At 44.8% G+C, this 20,060-nt stretch overlaps 1 protein-coding gene across 1 annotated transcript in view; it reads right to left on the minus strand.

The window, feature by feature from the left end:
* The window catches only part of ZNF618 (zinc finger protein 618), a 142,748-nt gene that overhangs the window by 11,718 nt on the left and 110,970 nt on the right, over window positions 1-20,060 (minus strand). Inside the window, exons 14-15 of the mRNA XM_019510277.1 lie at window positions 17,640-17,684; window positions 3,867-3,944 (exon numbers count right to left, since the gene is read on the minus strand). Coding sequence (XP_019365822.1) covers window positions 3,867-3,944; window positions 17,640-17,684 — 123 coding nt within the window. The remainder of the gene's footprint in view (window positions 1-3,866; window positions 3,945-17,639; window positions 17,685-20,060) is intronic.

A 20,060-nucleotide genomic window follows, 5' to 3' on the forward strand; every position in this document is an offset into this window, starting at 1 on the left:
ATATTGCCCCAAATCTCCTTAATGCAGCTGAAATAACAGTAACTTGTTTTTGCTTTAGTGCCACTGATGCCATCAGCACAGCCTCAGGAGCACATCTGTTAGCTAGCTGTGACTGTAGAGCCAAGAGAAGACATCTAGAGTGTTTTCAGTAGGGCCTAAAACAGCTGTCACTTTAATTTCTGGAATAAGCAAGAGATTTTTGTGAGGGTAAGTGCAAAAAAAACTGAAAAGGAGAGGGTTTTAAGCAAATTTGATCTCTGGTTCTTTTCTTGATTTATTTTTTTATCCCCTTAAGTTCCTACCTCGTAGCAACCTTCCTATCTTTCCAACTTCTGAGTGGTTGGAGCCACACCCTGCTGGTGTCCCTGGGACTCTCCAAGCACCCTGGTCTCCCCAAGTCCTCAGCACTGCCACAGTCCCTCAGGGGTGGTGGTAGGAAGGGGAAGCTGGAGGAGGAAGCAGCCCAGAAACTCTGGCAGCAGCAGCAGGAGAGCAATGTAGGTAGTGGCACCCAGACTAGGAGCCAGAGGGGGCCACAAGTCAATCCCTTGGGGCTGCATGCAGCTCATGAGCAGCCAACTGGGCAGCCCTGCCCTGGGCTTTTGGAGATATGGAGAGACATACATATAAAGCACTCAAATATTTTTGAAGCAATTTAAATTTGTAGAGCTTCAGTAGTATAAGGGCAGAAAAAACAGCCTCCCAGCTAAAGTATCCCTGAGAAACACTTCAGAGTCTGATATAGCGTGGACTAATTCACAGGACTAGGACACAGTGCATCCCCTGTCTACTCAGTTTTTATAGCACTTTAAAGTTGATTAAAGCACTACAAACATTACATCTGCCTATGCCCTATGCTATCCTCAGCCTCCTGGTACCTGAAGATTTTGTAAGATTAAAAATATGTTTTTCTCCACCACAGAAAACCAGGTAAAAATTTCCTTTGGACCTGTTCATTGCTGCCCCTAGGCTGAATAACCTGCTTACTGTAGTGCTCAGTGATAGTACTTCTTGTGAGGCTGAAATCTGATTTACTCTTCTTGGTTTGTAACCATTGTTCAACTCTCCCTTCACCTCTTATATGTCACATACACTGAATAGGCCCTCTCTGCCTGCTCCCCCTCACCCCAGCCTGCACCAGGGTAAATTCAGTTGCCACAAACTACCCTACTTTTATCCTGCCTGGGCATTGCATTGGCAATGTCCTAGGCCAACAACTCACTGGATCTCACTCAAGAGAGATTCAGGAAATGGTTGAAAATGGAAGAGAACACCGCCTCCATAACTAAACTGTGATTCTATAGCAGACGAACAAATAATAGGGCACGGATTTGGTTGTGGGCCTGTCAGGGGTCTCTCTGCCTGTCCAAGGGAGCCAAGACCTTACACAGTGTACCTAGAAGGGGATGTCCAGTATTTGGAGAGCCTGATGCTGAGCTCCAAGACCACAGAGTCAAGTCAGAAAGAAGGCAACTACACAAGCCTTTGTGCGAATGGAAAGAAGAAAGGAGAAACAGGAGACCTTCTGCAAAATGCTGGAAATCAGAAATGACTGGCTGGATTTTCCCCAGCTCTGTCTATTCTAACTGCTCTGTTGCCAGCAGCACAGATAGTATGAATTCTGTATATCTGCTGGTAGCTAATGTGACAGGCATTGTGTCTGTTCCAATTTTGTTCAGGTAAGACCCATTCATGTGACAGCCTTCTGGTCCTGGCAAGAGGAAAACCGTATTTCCCTTTTTAAATCTATTTCATAATATTAGGAGATTTATTTTGTGCAATTATCCACTGGCATTTGATATGGTGTTAATAGGATTTATGCAGTTCATTCTCATCCTCTTTTATCAGTCAGGTTGAGTCTAGATAGATCACTCTTCTTTAATTTCTCTTCATGCCTCCAATCCTTTAATCCAGGTTCAGCCTTGTTGTCCTCTTTATTTTAGCAGTAGATTGCAAAAAAGGCATTATATGGTAGCACTAGACCTGAACAAAGTACTCTAAAGGGAGTCAAAGCTGTATATTGCACAGTATAATTACAGAACAAATTCCTTTGCCTTGTATTCTGCCGTGCTATTTCTGCCTCTCAGTCTCCAATTTACATTCTAATTGCTTCTTCCCATTGTGTAGCTATTTTACAGAGCTATAATCTTTCCTAATTACCTTTTAGCCTCAAGACTCAGCCCTCTGCATGATTCAAGTGCCAACAAAGCCCTGTTCTTACTCTTTGAGACTAGCAGCATATTCCCGGTCTTCAGTCGCTTGTGTAAAAGGGTCTAATAGACTCATCATTTTCAGTTGGAAGATTAGATATTTACCATAAACACTCTGAAAAGACTTCAGAAATGACAAGTTAAACTGGGTTTCTCCATGCCCTATCAGGAAAGGCATTTGACACTATCCACAGCCCTATCAGATCGCTGCATGTGTGGGATGCGGGTGTAATACTCTAACAGACATACTGTCATGATGCCAGACTCCTCAGTACAGTGGGGCAAGTGGGAGCTTAGTGCCAGCACACACCATGCTGAGGTGTCACTGCTTTTTCAGTGAATGCATTCAGTAAAACACCGAAAGGCCTTTGCCACACAGTGCATAGGGACACTGTACGAAAGGCAGTGTCCTGTTTTGAGATGTATAGGTTGAAATGCACTGATTTCCCATACTGAAATTTATACTGAGATAAAAACTCTTGAAAACAAAAAAAGAAAAATGGAAGCAAAAATGTTTTGAATGCCCAAACTATTTTTCCCCAGAAATGTCTTTTGCCAAATAGTGAAGAATTCAACGACCGAATGAAGATACCATATTTACTCACATACCACACATACCTTTCCTCTCAAAATCAGCCCACCTCATCCCCCAAACTGGAGTGTGTGTCTTAAGCAGGGAAGCTGACCTCCTGCCTAGAGTAAAACCCACGCTGATTTGATTCCTGCTCCACAGTACAGCAGCAGTGGCATTACTATTACTATTCAGGCAGCTGAGTAAGTCAATTGATTCAACGGCATATTGTTCTTTGCAACTGTTAATGATCATCTTTCCTTTTTAATGATCTTTATGTTCCACTAATCAAGCTAAACTGTCACACCACGGCTTTGAACCTTGGTCCTCAGCCTGGCACCCTACAGCTGATCACCCAGGCTGATCTGAAACCACCAGCAGAGTCTAACCCTCCACCTGCTCCCTGTCATTGTCATGGCTGGCCGGGCTCAGCTGACTCTCCAGTGGAAATATCTTTTTTTTTGTGTTCTGCCTTCCCAAAAAACAAGGTGCATGTCTTATTTGGGGGCATTTGGTATATTAGACACTACAGGTTAGTGTTCAAATCTCACCATCCTTCCTAAAATGAAATTTTCATTCTCTACACCACAGCTACAACAACTATGAGCAGGGAAGAGTAACGATGAAGACAAAGGTTTTATTGGCTTTGGGGAGAAACTCTGCTTTGCCTGAGTCTAGGATGGCTTTTTTCTCAGCACAGAAGATCTCCATCTGCTTTTTAGATCTGAATTCCACTGAGTGGAGTGGCTGATGACTGCTAATGGAATGATCGGTTCCTAGATATTGCTGGGATGAGAAGAGAGTGGTGTGATTTGATACACAACATATGAGTACAATATACACTTTTGACCTACCCACAGAAAGTGATTTGAAATACCCATTAAATCACTTAAAGAGCCCTGTGCTCTGGGAGCCACTGCCCCATGCTCTAGTTCATCTAACTTTTTTTCTCCTGAGAATGCCACGTGAAATTGCATGGTCTTTAAAAATTGTAAGCTCAGGAAACTCCACTGGCACAGTGAGAGGAGTTGGCATCAGGTGAAACTCTGTCATTCAACCATATGAATTGGTTGTGCCCAACTTACCTGCATGGGACTGCATGTGTTCCAGGAGATTGTTATAAAACTGGAACTGGATTCCACAAGCTCCACAGGTGTAAGGTTCTGTTCAGAAGAAATCAGTTCAGAAGAATTATATAGAATATGCAGAGAAATAGCATCTCCTGAATTACAGCCACAGGATCTGATCCTGCAAGCCTATCTCCATGTCCTTAATTTAACCATGCAGGCCCCTGGGAGTTACTGGGACTACACACATTTAAAGTTAAACACATCCACAAGTGTTTGCAAGATTGGGGCCCTTATCAGACTAGTGGATGATTGTAAAGGCTATACATTTACACCCAATTCATAGCTGCTTAAAATTATTCCTTTTTATAGCTCTTTGTTCTTTTGTGCCTTAAAAGTTAATTTAATTTTAGATTCAGTTTTTTCATTTCTAGCTCCTGACTCCTTTCTTGCGTCAGAAGGCAGATCTCTCCCCTACCCCCTCCTTTTCCCACCCATAGAGAGAACTGGGCTGTGACAAATCCCACTGTCCTCAAGCAACAGGGGCACTGCATGGATAATTGGGCCTGTGCTTTCCTGGCCACTGGACAAGCCTCAGTTCTGTGGGGTGGGCTGAAGGACATTAAGTTCAGCAGCCAGGGTATGCAGAAAGGCTGAACAGGAATACAGCACAAAAAAATGAGCTGCAGGCAGGTGGAGGGGGAAAGGGAACAGGACATGGAAGGGGCTGAGCAGAGCACAAGAGCCAAATTCCCAGCCAGTGGAGAGGGATGGAAATGTTTCTAAGCTGTGTCTTGGTTAGTGAGTATTTGTGCACACAATTCACACCTGACCATAAACCAGCTGAATGTTTGTAGCTTACTTCTATCTGAGAAGCAAATTGAAAGCTTAATTTGTCAGTGAGCTGGCTTGAAAGTGTGCGTTTCCAATTCAGTTTTCATATTAGTTGCAGTGTACTGACTTTAAGATGTACAAGACACCATGAATAGCACCATAATTACTTAAAGATTTAATTCTAGATGTTCCTGTATGCCAGCATATTTGCACTACTCCTCTGTGGTATTATGCTTCATAACAATAATATGAGCGCAGCATGTGAACTATGTATATAACTGACTGGCAGGCACAGAATAAAGTCTGGTCCTACAGTATGTTCATAGATTCATAGATGCTAGGGTGGGAAGGGACCTCAATGGATCATCAAGTCTGACCCCCTGCCTAGGCAGGAAAGAATGCTGGGGTCAGATGACCCCAGCCAGATGCCTATCCAGCCTTCTCTTGAAGACCCCCAGGGTGGGGGAGAGCACCACCTCCCTTGGAAGCCCACTCCAAGTTTTGGCCACCCTTACTGTGAAGTTTTTCCTGATGTCTAGCCTAAATCTGCTCTCTGTCAGTTTGTGACCATTGTTCCTTGTTACCCCAAGAGGCGCCCTGGTGAACAGAGCATCTTCAATCCCTTGCTGCGTCCCCCTGATGAATCTGTAGGTGGCCACAAGATCACCTCTCAGCTTTGTCTTGCGGAGGCTGAAGAGGTCCAGGTCCCTCAGTCTCTTCTCATAGGGCTTGTCCTGTAAGCCCTTAACCATACGAGCGGCCTCCTCTGGACCCTTTCAAGTCTATCAACATCCTTCTTAAAGTACGGCGCCCGAAACTGGACACAGTACTCCAACTGCGGTCTGACCACTGCCGCATAGAGGGGAAGTTTCACCTCGTTGGTTCTATCTGTCATGCATCTCCTGATGCATGATAAAGTGCAGTTAGCTTTGCTGATGATTTCATCACACTAATGACTCATGTTTATCTTGGAGTCCACTATGACCCTGAGATCCCTTTCCGCTTCTGTGCTGCTGAGAGGGTCACTTCCTAGCCAGTAGGTGTGCTGGATATTGTTGTGCCCTAGGTGCAGCACTCTGCATTTGTCCTTGTTGTACTGCATCCTATTGTGTACTGCCCACTTTTCTAAATTGTCCAGGTCTGCCTGCAATCATTCCCTACCCTCCAGAGCGTGTACTTCACCCCACAATTTAGTATTGTACGCAAACTTGGACAGAGTACACTTCACACCCACATCCAAGTCACTGATGAAGATATTGAAGAGTACAGGACCAAGGACCAAACCCTGTGGGACCCCACTACCCACATCCTTCCAGGTAGATAACGACCCATCTACTACCACTCTCTGGGTGCGACTGCTAAGCCAATTTGCCACCCACTGGACCGTGTAAACATCCATGTCACAGCCTCTTAATTTATTGAGGAGAATGGGATGAGATACCATATTGAAGCCCTTGCTAAAATCCAAAAAAATGACATCCACCTCCACTCCTGTGTCTAAGCATTTTGTGACCCTGTCATAAAACAAAACCAGATTAGTCAGGCATGATCTACCTGCTACGAATCCATGCTGGTTGCCCTGCTCCCTTATTTTTCCTGCTGGACTCCCACAAATATGATCCTTCATAAACTTTTCAATGACCTTTCCAAGGATGGAGATGAGACTGACTGGCCTAAAATTACTTGGATCCTCCTTCCTCCCCTTCTTGAAAATAGGGACCACACTGCCCTTTTTCCAGTCCTCCGGGACCTGACCCGAGTGCCACGAGCACTCAAACAGCTGTGCCAGTGGTTCTGCTATGACACTGGCCAATTCCTTCAATACTCTCGGATGCAGCTCATCTGGACTTGCTGACTTAAACACATCCAGTCCATCCAAGTGGCTCTGCACCAAGTCAGCGTCAACAGCTGGTGGGCTGGTGTTCCTCTGATGCCCATCTAAAAACCCATTAAGAGACTTATCTTGAGCCCTGTTCAGGAACACTGAGGCAAAAAAACTCATTGAATAGCTCAGCCTTGTCCCCCCTCTCTGTCACTAATTGATCCTTCTTGTTCAGTAGGGGTCCTACGCTGCCCTGCATTTTCCTTTTACTCCCCACATACCTAAAAAAAAGACTTTTTATTGTCTTTAATTTGCGTTGCCAGCCTCAGCTCTGTAGTTGCTTTGGCTTTTCTAACGGCCTCCGTGCAAGTGCAGGCCAAGTAGGTATACTCCTCCTTGGTAGCTTCACTCTGCTTCCACTGCCTATATACCATCTTTTTTGCCCTTAGGCTCCCCTGGATTTCCCTGTTTAGCCAAGGAAGTTTCTTGGCTCCTTTCCCCCTTTTCCCTGGTACTGGGATAGTCTCCCTTTGTGCCTGAAGGACTGCTTCCTTTAGAAACGACCACCCTGTTACAGATGTGTATCTAAGCTTTTAGGAAAAAAGGTATAGTTTATTACTGAGATATCACATACCTCTTCTAGATGCACAACAGAAATAGCAACCATGTCGGAAGGTCCAGATTGCTTATTTCCAAAATATATGCAAGACTGTCTTGGCTATAACTCCTGATAACTCCTGACAACTCCTGACAGCAGATAGCAAAGAGCAGCACTTAGAGCTGGATGTGTGATAAAGCAAAAATGAAAAGGCTTCTTACACTGAAACCTAGGGAGCTATCTATCAAAGACAAGAATACCAAACTACCTGTGGGCACACACTTCTCACAAGACAACCACTGTCTTTCCAATCTCTCAGTTCTAATCCTCAAAGGGAATTTACAAAACACCCTTCGTAGACGAGCCTACAAACTTCACTTCATAAATCTACTGGACTAAATATGGACATTGGATTCACAGCACATTATAACCTGCCTGCCATCTGATAACCCCATGTAACCTGTCTGCATTTTACCAGCTACATTCTATCACCACTTAAAATCCCCCCACTTCCCCCCAACTACCTGTCTCACACCTATCGTCTCACAGGGCCTTGATCCTCACTGCTATGCATTTGCATTTTCACAGACCTGCATTTTGCATACTGGCCTCCATTCCACCCAGGAGAGCACCCAAGCAACAACAAACTCTCCCTGTGCCTGAAGAAGGGTGTTTGTACTCAAAAGCTTGCAAAGAACAATTTTTCCAACTATTTAGTTGGTCTAATAAAAGATATCACATTTACCCCAAAAAACCTTGTCTATGGAGAAGAGAGTGGTTTTTACAACTGAGTAGAATACATTCAGAAGTTCTGGCAATTTGGGTGGATTGGGAGCAGAAAACTGTTTGGCACCTTGTAAACTATCACACAGTTTCAGAGTCAATGTGCATTTATATTAATGGGACAGATCACGTGTCCTGGTGTCAGCTTCAGGCTGCCAACAAGCTGAGGAAGACAGCAAAGTTTTAATTTATTTTGGTGGATAGTTTTTTCTTCAGTACCAAAAGCACCATAAAGTTTAAAAGGTTGAGATTCTAGTGCTCAACCATTCAGCAAGGGCTGGATCCTGCGTCAAGTGCTGGGACAGTGGAACTGTTTGAATGCAAGTGCTCCAAACAGTCAGCCAGCTCACTGCATTTATTCAAACTCAGATACAGGACATCTTTCTGGAAGTACAGCACAAAATAGGAGAATCAATACATTTTACTAAATTTAGTACCCTAAAAGGTGCCTGCTTCCCTTTTTCTTTTCTTCTTCCATTTCTTTTTGTCCTCCTCTTCTCCTGCTTCATCTCATGTTTCTGAATGCCAAAACATTTTACCTTTTTCCTGTTTCCTTTTCTTCTCCACTTTTCTATTTTTAGTCATGTCTTGTCTTTTATTTTTCTGTATTTTTGCCTCCTTTGGTCCCCTTTTTTCTTTTGTTATTAATTTCCCCCTCTTCAGCCTCCCTCATAACTGCCTTTTGAAGTCTTGTAGTCCTTCATGATTCTTTGCCCTGCCTCTGAACTCCTCACCTCCATCACAAATCCCTTTAGTCTCCCTCACAAGAAGCCTCTTTAACCATTCCCACTGGGTGAATGGCTCACCACTTCTGAATCATTCTTGAGCCTGCTCGCTAATTCCTGATGATTTTTCTCCTGAGCCTCAACTCAAATCCATGTGCTCTGCTCTGAGACAGAAGGGTCATGCCCTGGTAACCAACCCGTCTTTTCTAACCTACCTGGCCCTATACCTCCCAAATTGCTCAAAATGCTCCACACGGTTAAGGCCAGTAGCTAGAGCTGCTTGGGAAAAGTATTTTATTTCCAATGACACTGAGCCACAGAGGTTCAGACAGTCCCTCCAGGACCACATACATCCTCAGTGGACCAAAAGTTGCTACACTGGCCAACACACAAGGGACTGAACTGAGGACCTACCAAGCTAAAAAAAGCTATGAATTCCTACAGCTTGAGAAAAAGAGCCAAGATTCTGAAACTGGGAGCGAGAGTAATTCCTGGTCCGATGGGGACTGGCACGAAAAGATACTGATAACCAGTTATCTTGGTTTTCTCTAATAAAAAATAGCAAATTCTTTGATTAAACCCCCCAAATTCATGATTAAAATGAAAGGCCACTATATATAGAAATATCAGCTGAACACGATGTTTTCTTGATGTATTTACAGTTTTAAAGCAATTTGGAAGCCTGCCAGTGCCTCAATCACTACAATAAAATCAATTCTAAATACCTACATAGTTTAGCATTTGATTTTGGGTTTTCATCATGGAAAATCAAAGCTCCTGCTGAGACCACTCTGTACACCCCAAAGAATTATGCACAGAAAAATTCAAAATTATGCACAGGAACACTCAAAATTACGCAAAATTAATCATTTTTATTGTTTATAAATGAAACAAAATATAACACTATTTGAACCTTCTTTAGATATATATGCAGGTACTTTGTACAGTTGGGGGGTAGGTGTGGGGTGTGTGTGGGAGGATTTATGAAGGTGTGGGGGGTGGGGTTGTTGGGCAGGTGTGGGGTTGGTGGGGGAGGTACGTGGGATTTATGTGGGGGTTGTGAAGGTGTGTGGGGCAGTGTGGGTATGGGAGTATGTGGGAGGTTGTAAACAGTTGTTGGGGGGTGTGGGGGCATATGGAGTTTATGGGCAGGTGTGGGGATGTGTGTGAGGGTTTGTGGGCAGGTGTGAGATTTATGGTGTATAGCCCCCACCACTGGTGGCTCAGCAGCAGCAGGCCCTCAGGGCACTCGTGGCCGTGGCAGGCAGAGCCCCGGGTGGTGCACGCGTCTGGCTGAGTCCCGGAGACTGCATGCGCTGGCACGGAGCTGGCCCAGCCTACTGATGTGCACCTTCACACCATGCTGGGTTGCCTGTGTCAGCACATGCAGATTGCAACACGGCAGGCAGAAGCCGTGCACCATTGGGCCAGGTGGACTCCATGCCTTCATGGGCAACATCCCACTGGAGTGCTGGAAGCCCCGTGTGGAGGCATGGAGCCAGCCGGCCTGGCCTGATGGTGTGTGGACTGGGAGCTGTGCACCACTGGGCTGGGTAGGCTCTGTGCATCCACGTAGGGCTTCCAGCAATTCAGTGGGAAGCCATACATGGAGGCACAAAACCCACCTGGCCCAGTGGTGCACAGCTCTGTGCCTCCATGTGCAGCCTCCTGCCCAGCCCAACGGTATGCATCTCCTGGTCCACGTGCCATCTGGCTGGGCCAGCCCTCCATGTGGGGCTTCCCATAGACACCTCCCTGCTCCCTCAGCCTTCACCCACACACCCCTGCCCTGCCCTCCACCCCCACTGCTGGGTCTTCCCACAGCTCCCGTATCTCCCCCCCCCAGGCCTGGCAGTCACCTGCCCCCCCCCCGCAGCACTGTTGGTGTCCCCATCCCACAGCCCTGCTGGAGGTGTCCCCAGCCCCCTGCAAGCCTCATTTACCTCAAAGGCTCCAGGAGGGAAAGTGAACCTGAGCCAAGCCCTGGCTGACAGCTCAGGCCCCACCACTTCCCCTCTCCCTCCCTTGGGACATGGCCTAGGGTTTGCCGCCCTTTTTGCAAGAAGCTCTTGCAGGCTGCAAATCTGCCAGCCTGCAGAGAGCTCTTTGCAAAAGTGGAAAATCTGTGGGTTTCTCCGTTAAAATGAAAAATCTGCATTTTTCTCTGTTAAAAAGAAAGGGCTATGTTTTTTTTCTGTTTTTCTGTACGAAAAGGAAAACCCAGATCCCTGCTGATAACACACCCTGACCATGGTGTTCTAGATGGACTAGACAATATGGTTCCTATTTTCCCTGCAGTCCATCTGTGATGGCCTGTTCTGCTGTGGCGAAAATCCTTTTCCCTGGGTGGGTTTACTACATCCTAATCCGGACACATCCCTTCTTGGGTCCCCTGCGTGACCCATTTCTCTTGTGTTCCCTCTTGGACCCAGACCTGCTGTCTACAACCTCTTCAGGAACAAGGACTCTGTCTCATTTGCCAGCCACCTTTTAAAGTCACACAAATCCTAAACCCATTCCAACTCACCCACAGCCACAACACAGGCCAAGGGTCAAGTCACCAGCCTCTGCCTTATTTGCTGAGAAGACCTCCATATAGCTCCTTCCTTTAGTCTTTTGAATCCCTCAAACCTTCCTAAGCCCCTGAAATCCATTCTAACTCAGAGAACATGGCAGCTTTACCTGTTCCTAGTTCCTGTCCATTTGGCTGTAGGCTGCTATTTCCTATCTTCCTCCTAGTGAGGGGATTACAAAATGGAGCTGATCCACAGGGGACACAATTTAGACTACAGGTTACTGCTATCCCTCTCTTCCAATTAAAGTGGCAAGAATTGTGTGTCTGTGATCCATGGAGAATGAGACACACTATATCACTGCTCTGCCCTGAAAGAATCCTGGCCCTGGCTATACCCATCCTTACACCTACAATATGAGCATCGCACCCTCACAGGCTTAGCTCTGTCCAGCTTATAACTCGTCCACCATCTCACATTGGGGCCATTTGTTCTGCCAACTTCATTCATCTTTCTGTTCCTTTTGAGTCCTTTAGTTACTGTCTTCATCGCTGAGCTGAGGCCTGGAATGCCCCTCAAACATCTTCTCTTCTAAGTCACATTTTCTCCACGCCTGTACCACTTGTAGTTTAAAAAGAAAAGGATGAAGGATGAGACAGTGATTTCTTCTCAAATCTGTACCATGGTCTTCTCAAAGTGCTGACATTTTGCTTCTGTTTGGTAGTCACAGTTCACAGTGACCACTCATTACAGGAGCTACCTCAGTTGATGACAGTGAACTGATGGCTGAGAGGGAGCCTGTTTTAGGCTTGACATGATCTCCAGCACTCCTTTTACCTGGCTGCAAATAGATGTTAATGTGTGTACGTATGTGTGTGTACGCATGAGCGTGTGAGAACATGTGTACAGGCATACCTCGTTTTATTGCGCTTCGCTTTATTGCGCTTCGCAGATATTGCATTTTTTACAAATTGAAGGTTTGTGGCAACCTTCATTGTTGTCTTATTTTAAGAAATTGCCACAGCCACCCCAACCTTCAGCAACCACCACCCTGATCAGTCAGCAGCCATCAACATCGAGGCAAGACCCTCCACCAGCAAAAAGATGACGACTCGCTGAAGGCTCAGAGGATGGTTAGCATTTTTTAGCAATAAAGTATTTTTTAATTAAGGTATGTACGTTGTTTTTTTAGACATAATGCTATTGCACACTTAATAGACTACAGTATAGTGTAAACATAACTTTTATATGCACTGGGAAACCAAAAAATTCGTGTGATTCGCTTTATTGCGGTGGTCTGGAACCGAACCCGCAATATCTCCGAGGTATGCCTGTATATGAAAGACAGACAGATGAAAAGAATGTCACGTAATCCTTAAGGAACAAGAAGCATTCAATCTGCAATCTATTTACATATTCATCTATATCTTAGCAGCATTACATACCTATGGGCTAGGGCTGTGTGAAGCTTTGGTTGCTGATTCAATCTGGCAGAGATTTGGCCCGATTTGGTGGATGAATCTCCGAATCCAAATTGGATGAGGAGACCCTTTAAATCTCTCCGAATCGAATCGTAACCCTCTGAATCGATTCAGAAAGGTTCAACAATTCGGCCATAGACACAGTTTTAAATGTTTTTTCTACATACCTCGTGGTACCAGGTGGCTTGCGAATGCTGAAATGCTGGGACAGATGGAGTGTCCCACAGGAACGCAGGGAGCTCCCCAGAATACTCAGCAACAGACCCAGAAGTGGACCAGAAGCAAGGTGCTCCCCCGTGGTCCCCTGGGATGCTCCATCTGCGCCAGCATCGCAGTGTTTACAAGCTGTGCCTGGTACCTTGAGGTATGTAGAAAAAACATTTAAAGCTGTGTCTATGGCTGAATCGCTGATTCTCCAAATCAGCATCGAATCTTCAAATTCGGATTTAGCCAAATCAAATCAGGACAGTGATCTGAATCAATTAATCGAATCACTGTCCCTGACTTGGGCCAAATCCAAATCCGAATTGAATACGGCCCGTTTTGCACACCCTTACTATGGGCTCCCCAAAATGGGAGAGACTTTGCAGAATCCAGAGACTCATTCAGCTCAACACTGGCAGATCTGTTCACTATGAAACTGGAAGTCTCAACTGTTCACCAGATAAGTCCCAACACATGGGGATTCTCAATGGTCACCGATAGATGACATTTACTTCTTTGTCAGTGTTCTGTCTAGTCAAGTCTATCTTCTCTTTAGTTCTTCCTCTCCTGGCAGAGACCAGGACAAACGCAAAGACCCATTTGATAAAATGAGGTCATTTGGGTTGGAAGGACTGTAGGTTTAGATCCTGGCCATGTACCAGATCTCTCTTTTTACTTACCCACCGCAGAACCAGAACGTTCCAAACGTGCAGAGCGCCAGGGGAGGCCGACCCTTCTTTTCAACCCACTCCTTGACACTCTAACATGCGCGGAGGACTGGGAAACAATGAAATCCAGTGGATGGACTGGAGTGGAGTCGGGATGTGCCCTTACTGAACATACCTTAAATGCAACTGTGGATAAAATACTACTATCTACCTTTCTCTTTATGACCTCAGTACTCCTAAAAAAATGTTGAATTCTGCAAGCTCTTAAGGTTAAAAAAAATAAAATCAAACCACCCATATTAAATACTGCTCCCATTACCAAAGTGTTAAGCAATTGTGTAATCTCATTCTCACCCAACACCACTGACTTTAAATACTATAACTGTGGGCAGGTATTACTCACTCATCTTTGTAAAGTAAACCTTGTATGCAAAAAAAACCCTGTAAGGGATAAATCTGCACGGCTAGACAAGAGACTGATTAGATGTATAGGGGTGTGTGAAAGAATATTCTCTGCAAGACTATGGACCCAGCCCCTTGCAACCAATTCAACTCAGTGGCTGAGGTAGCATACCACTACATTCCTGACAGCAATGGAAAAGGAGGGCCAGAGATGCTGTGCACCAGCAGATTTGTAGCTCTGCCTGACTCAACCTTCCCTTATCATATAGTGCTGTAGGGAAGGGTGATATGCTCAGCCCCATGTGTCTCACTCCTAAATCATGCCCCTGTCTCTGTGTAACTGAGCCTTGCTCAGGAGCTTGTGCAACTGCAGAAGTGGAGATGGGCCCTGACTTACTGAGCAGAAAGCAAACTGGACGGACAGACTGGGCTTGGCTTTAACGCTAACACCATTGCTACCAACAACTTTACTTGGTGCTATAGATTTCATACATCTTCTTCAAGAAAGCATGCCTGATGCCTAAACAAAAATGGCATATGGGCCAGACCCACCTACATAGCATAGGACAAAAGTCCAGAAGAATATATGTTATACCTGCATATCATTCCATATCTGGACTGTATGACACAACACAACCCTTCCCCTATACCTATCGGCCACTCCCTCTCACCCACCAGTTCTAGCATCTCTCATCAACTCCTTTTGACTCCATCAATTATTCCCTTCACCTCAAACATTTACACTCCTTTCTTGAGGAGCAGCTGTTACAACGCTACTCCTTCCTTTCCCTGACAACTGCTCACTTGTTCTTTTCAGGGCCTCTCCAGTTTCTCTACCCCTTAAATGAAAGAGAAGCTGACAGCAGAGAGTTCTGGACTGGTGTGCTGGCAAGGAAAGCAGGGATCCCCTGTCACCTTAGCTGCCCCGTAACGAGTGGTAAGCTCTGAAAGCAATCAACTCTGGCACAAAACCAGAGGGGTCTCCTTGGATTCTGGGGAAAAGGAAATTAGGACTTAAAGGCTGGGTATGTCTGGCAAGAGTATGGAGTATGGCTTAGCAAAGACAGCGAAGGATATGGACAGCACACAAAAGAGGCGACATTTTAGAACAAAGTTTCACACTACTGGAAATCTCCAAAATTCTCCAGCCTCCTCCCCATCTGAGGATGGCCAGGAACCTTTGAGCAGCTGGGGTGCCAGCCAACAGCTCCTAGTCCACTGAGTCTGGAAAAGCAAGTACTGCGCAGAGTTACTCTCCATGTAGCAGCAGGAAGACTTAATCCACGCATGCCAGTCTGACTGCTTTCCCACGCCCAGGAGATTTCACTTGTCTTGTGGCAAAATATTCTAAACTACTGAAAGTCTGGAAAACTACTGACAGATCATTTCCCATCTTCCAACAGGGCTAAGAGCTCTGAGGCCCTTATCGGTTCAGGCACACTGGGACATGAAAACTAAAGGGTCTATCCTGGAAATATGCAATTTCCTTTTTGAACTCATGTGGACATAAGGAGGTAATGACAGGACAGCATAGACAAGCAACATAGAAATCATCTGTCTGGGGCAATTTTTAAAAAGTTCCCTCAAATTCAACCAAATGCTGCACCAACCCTGTGGAACCTCTTCTCTCCCAGCACTGTAGTCTCCCCTGCTTATGAAAATAATAGACCCATCCTGAACCTTTGGTAGCATCAAAGGCTCTGGCTGCCCAGCACAACATGAATTCTTCTCCTTGACTCTCCCTGGAAGTGTTTCTTACTCGGTTATACTCCCATTCCTATCTCCCTTTATGATCCAGCTCTCTTTCCTTTCTATAAGCCCAGCAGGCCTGGGTAACCTTGACTAGATGGCCATGTTCTCTTTTAAATGTAAAAGTGAAACCTCCATAGGAACCACTAGCAGCAAAGCCTTCTGCATCTTGCTAATAGCTCTAACATAATATGCAAGCCTAGTTTATATGCATTTATTTAACGTGCCTTTCCCCAATAGCTCTATGCACTTTTACCAATATTATACAAGACCAAGAATTATAAATCTAAAACCAGGAAACAAATTGACCACAGAAGGCAGCTCTGGCAATAACAGCATTTGCACTGAGGTCAATTAAACCAATAACATTCCTATGCCAAGCACCTGCCCTCCATGACTAAGTTGGAGAAAACAGCTGAGCTTAGTTTGGGGTTGGTGAAGCTCATGGAAGGCATTTAATAGAAAATGCCAGTCTCCTCCATTTTGAACCCCACGCTCAACCATGCCCATTGCTTGTGATGGTGGTGGCATCATATGGGAAAGAGGTGGCTCCTTCATCCTCCCAGTTCCTTAATGGAAAGGATACAAATTTAATCCTGTTGGTCAAAATTCTGATGAAAAATAATGCTAGAAAATTCCCAGAAAGTTTTTATCTTAAGTTATTTTCCAAATCCTCTACTAGCTCTAGCCCTAAACAATGTACTTACTGATTTATAAGGGCTCCCCGTCTATCCTTCTGCAAGTCCAACCAGAAGCAAATCACCTTGACAAATGTCACCCACAGCAGAGCAAGATGATAGGATGCCTAACCAACACTTGGCATTTCTCATGAACTGTACCTCCTGAAACAGTAGCTCCTGCTGGCCCCTACCCTTTGAAAACCTGGGCCAAATGGCAGGCTAGGCAACATGCTCTCAAGGGTTGCCAAGGCCTTTGTAGGATAAAATGGACAGCTTAAAATCCAGCCAGCAACTAGTCAGAAACAAAGTGGCAGACCTTGAAGCTCCAGTATAATGTGCTCTCACATACTGAAAGGTCTCGTTTTCAGGCAGTGGATTTTGCGCCCACTTAAGTTTCTAAATGATTTTAGGATGCAGGGCAGAGTGCATTAGAGCTAATCTGCTTGGTAACCAATTGGGTTTTTCCAATATCACTACAATTAGCAATAGAGAAATCCCACTTGTTTTTGAAATCCTTAAAGGAGAGAAAGAAAAATAGGAAGAGAGGGAGAAAGAGCACATGAAAGATTCTCTTTCACCACTGCCATCCCTCAAGGATAAAAATAAAATCAACAAGCAGGACTCTTGGGGCATCTTATGGTTAAGGACTAAGACCCCAGGCTGAGAATCCTGCTGGGGTGATACATTATCGGATGAAGCAATAAACCAAGCAACAACAACAACAAGGATAAAAATTATAGGATAACACAACACAGTTACCCTGCCTATTAAAAGTGTGGGATGCTCGTTAGCTTTCCCTTCTCTTGAAGAATGAGTGACAGCAGTCAAACCTCAAAGTCTACCTGGAACAATCCACTCCCCACTCCATCATTTTCAATCTCTTATTATCTTTCTATCCACCTTCTCGTGCAGGGGGAGGAAGGGGGGTCTCAGCTGTTTCTGGAAAGTGATTATAATGAGTCAAGCCATTACAACATGCTTCCTCGTGAAAGTGTGAAACTCAAAACTGGGTTCACTTTTAGTCTTCAAGCACAGGTGTATTAAAACAAGTGTTCTCCATAAATTTGACATCTGCCTCAAAGGTTGAAACTGATCCAGAAAGACACAGCAGCCATGCACAACACCACAACTCGACTAAGAACCCTGCATTCATCTATCTCATTTAAACCCTAAACAATAGCCACAGAAGTGAGGCATTTCATTTTTTTAATTATTACTGGCCCAGTAATAAAAACATTTATTCATGAAAAAAATACTAACAGGGCAGGACAACCAAGGTGGCTAGGTGGAAACACCCACCAAGGTGCACCACAAGACATCCATGGCACTTACTTTGTAAAAGCGGGAAAGGATTTGAAATCAGGGGACTTGCGGTTTCTGTAAAAAAGAAAGAGATTTAAACATTGAGACTGGGAGAGACCTTGCTGCATCCTACACAGGTCTGGACCCTTGCTCATCCTTCTGCCTATGCCAAACCTCCAAAATTAGCTGTTGCAGGGCATGGCTCTCCATTTATAGCAAATGACTACACCTCCAGGAACGTACTCTCTCAGTGCCTCAGCAAGCTTCCCATGAGTGGCTTCTTTTAATGTTAGTAGCATTTCTACCTTGAAATGTCCACAGACGTTTTTTTTCCAAGTTACGTCCTAATGCTAAATATACAGTACTAGGACTGCACCACAAAAATCAAGGCCAGTACAAGAAACTCCAGGCCTCCTCACAAAACCTTTGGCTGGGAACCTTGACTGAAAACCTTCAGACTCAATGTGCAACCTTCTCCCAACTACTATGCCTGGCAGACTGTGGAGAAGACGATGGTCAAATCCCACTCTGGGGATGAGTGATAGCGTAGGTGATAAAGTAACTGGTCCTGTATCTAGAACTGGTGCCTGTGTTCAGAGCTGGATTATGGGACTATGACATGGAATTAGCCTGCTGAACAGCAAACATTTGCAAGTTTCCTCCTTTTCATGACATAGCCATGGTAAAAAGGAATGGAAATCCTGAAATGCTCAGTAGCTTTCAGTCAACAGGAGCCAGAACCATGGAAGACTGGAGTATGAGCAGGAAGCATCATGCTAGCCTGTAAAGCTGCCCAGGGCAGTTTCCGACATGTGCAGGCTTGCTAGTAAGGAACCCTGCATGTTGAACCTATGCGGAAGGGGGAACGACAATAACAGACTGGCCCAAGATTTAAATTTCTGCTGACTCTGAATGCCTCATTCTGTGATAAAATCCTGACTAGCACTGTCTTGGGGAGGCTTGGATATCAAGAAGGCACAGAGGCTTCTGGTAAGTATTTCAATGTGACAAGGCCCAGTGATGCTAAAGACGACTTTAATCAGCAGGGGCCAGCTGACAATGCATGGCTGGATGGACCGGTGGTGGTAGGGAAAAGCCATGGATGGGCAGCACTATGGAAACTGCATGAATGGATGGCACTAAGTAGTACGCCGTGCAGTACTAGGCACAGAACATCGACAACTCTTAAAGCATTTCTATTAGTTGATGATGTGCAAAGGATGCCTCTTGGAATCGCTCTTCATTGGTACTTGTTTCTAAGAAGGTCCTACACAGGATTTTGAGAATCTGAGGGCTTTGCTATCCTCCCAGCTCAAAAGGGAGACTTGGACAGTGTTGATTGTGACTGACACAAACCGTAGCTACCTTTAGGGTGTGCTGATAGAGCTCTCTAACTGAAGCTGTAGGACAGATCACCAAGCATGCTTGTATTTTATTAAATGACTACGTCACACTGGAGGGGAGAGGGAGACAAAAAGAGTAAAATAGAAAAGAGCTTCAGGATTCTACTTACTGCAGCTCTTTTCTATTTTACTTGACTTACAACATTTCAAGTTACATTTCACACTTACAGTGTTTCTAAACTGACAACCTGTTTCAACTTTCTGACATCAGTTTCGACTTTACAACACTTGATCCAACATGATGCCACGCCAGTGAACAAGTTCACTGCATCGCCTGTCTCCCTGGAGAACATCTGTCCAAACTTACTTGGACACTTTCTTTAAGAAAGCAGACAAGACTCCAGAAAAACCTGCAGCCAAGACTCCTGAGAAGACTCCAGCTAAGAACCCTTCAAAAAGTCCAACCAAGAGCCCTTCAACAAGTCCAGCAAAGTCACCTCAAAGGAGTCCTTCCAAATCAATATGATTGCTATTTACAATATAAATATATTAATGTAGCTATATTACTCATCTATAATTGATTGAGTACAAAATTCTGGGTTATTTTTGATTAAAATAGGGTATCGGGCCTTGGTTCAGGAACCAGTCCCCCATTTATAACATTGTGTCCTATGGGAAAATCGGTTCTGAGTTACAACATTTAGACTTAAGATGTGGTTTTCAGGAACCAATTGTGTTGTAAGTCTCAGGACTGCCTGTATTGAGCCTGATAATTTGCGTCCAACTAAGGCAGATAGTCTTGATTTGAAGATATCAAGAGATGGAGAATCCACCACTTCCCTTGGGAGTATGTTCAAACTGTTACTCACTTTCATTGTGTAAAAAAAGTGCTCAATTTCTAATTTGACTTTGAATTTGTCAGGCTTCAGCTTCCAGCCACTAGTACTTGTAGAGCCATTAAGTGTCAGATAAATTAACCCTTTAGTACCTGTTATTTTCTCCTCATTAAAGTACTTATACCTTGACATTTGGACACTGCTCCTGTCTCAGCATCACACCTATATAATGTTATACCTGCCCTGCCTAGCTATTCTGAGAAGAACCTATT

The sequence above is a fragment of the Gavialis gangeticus genome, unplaced genomic scaffold (assembly GCF_001723915.1).
Source record: "Gavialis gangeticus isolate Ggan-Ray unplaced genomic scaffold, GavGan_comp1, whole genome shotgun sequence".
Classification (NCBI taxonomy): domain Eukaryota; kingdom Metazoa; phylum Chordata; order Crocodylia; family Gavialidae; genus Gavialis; species Gavialis gangeticus.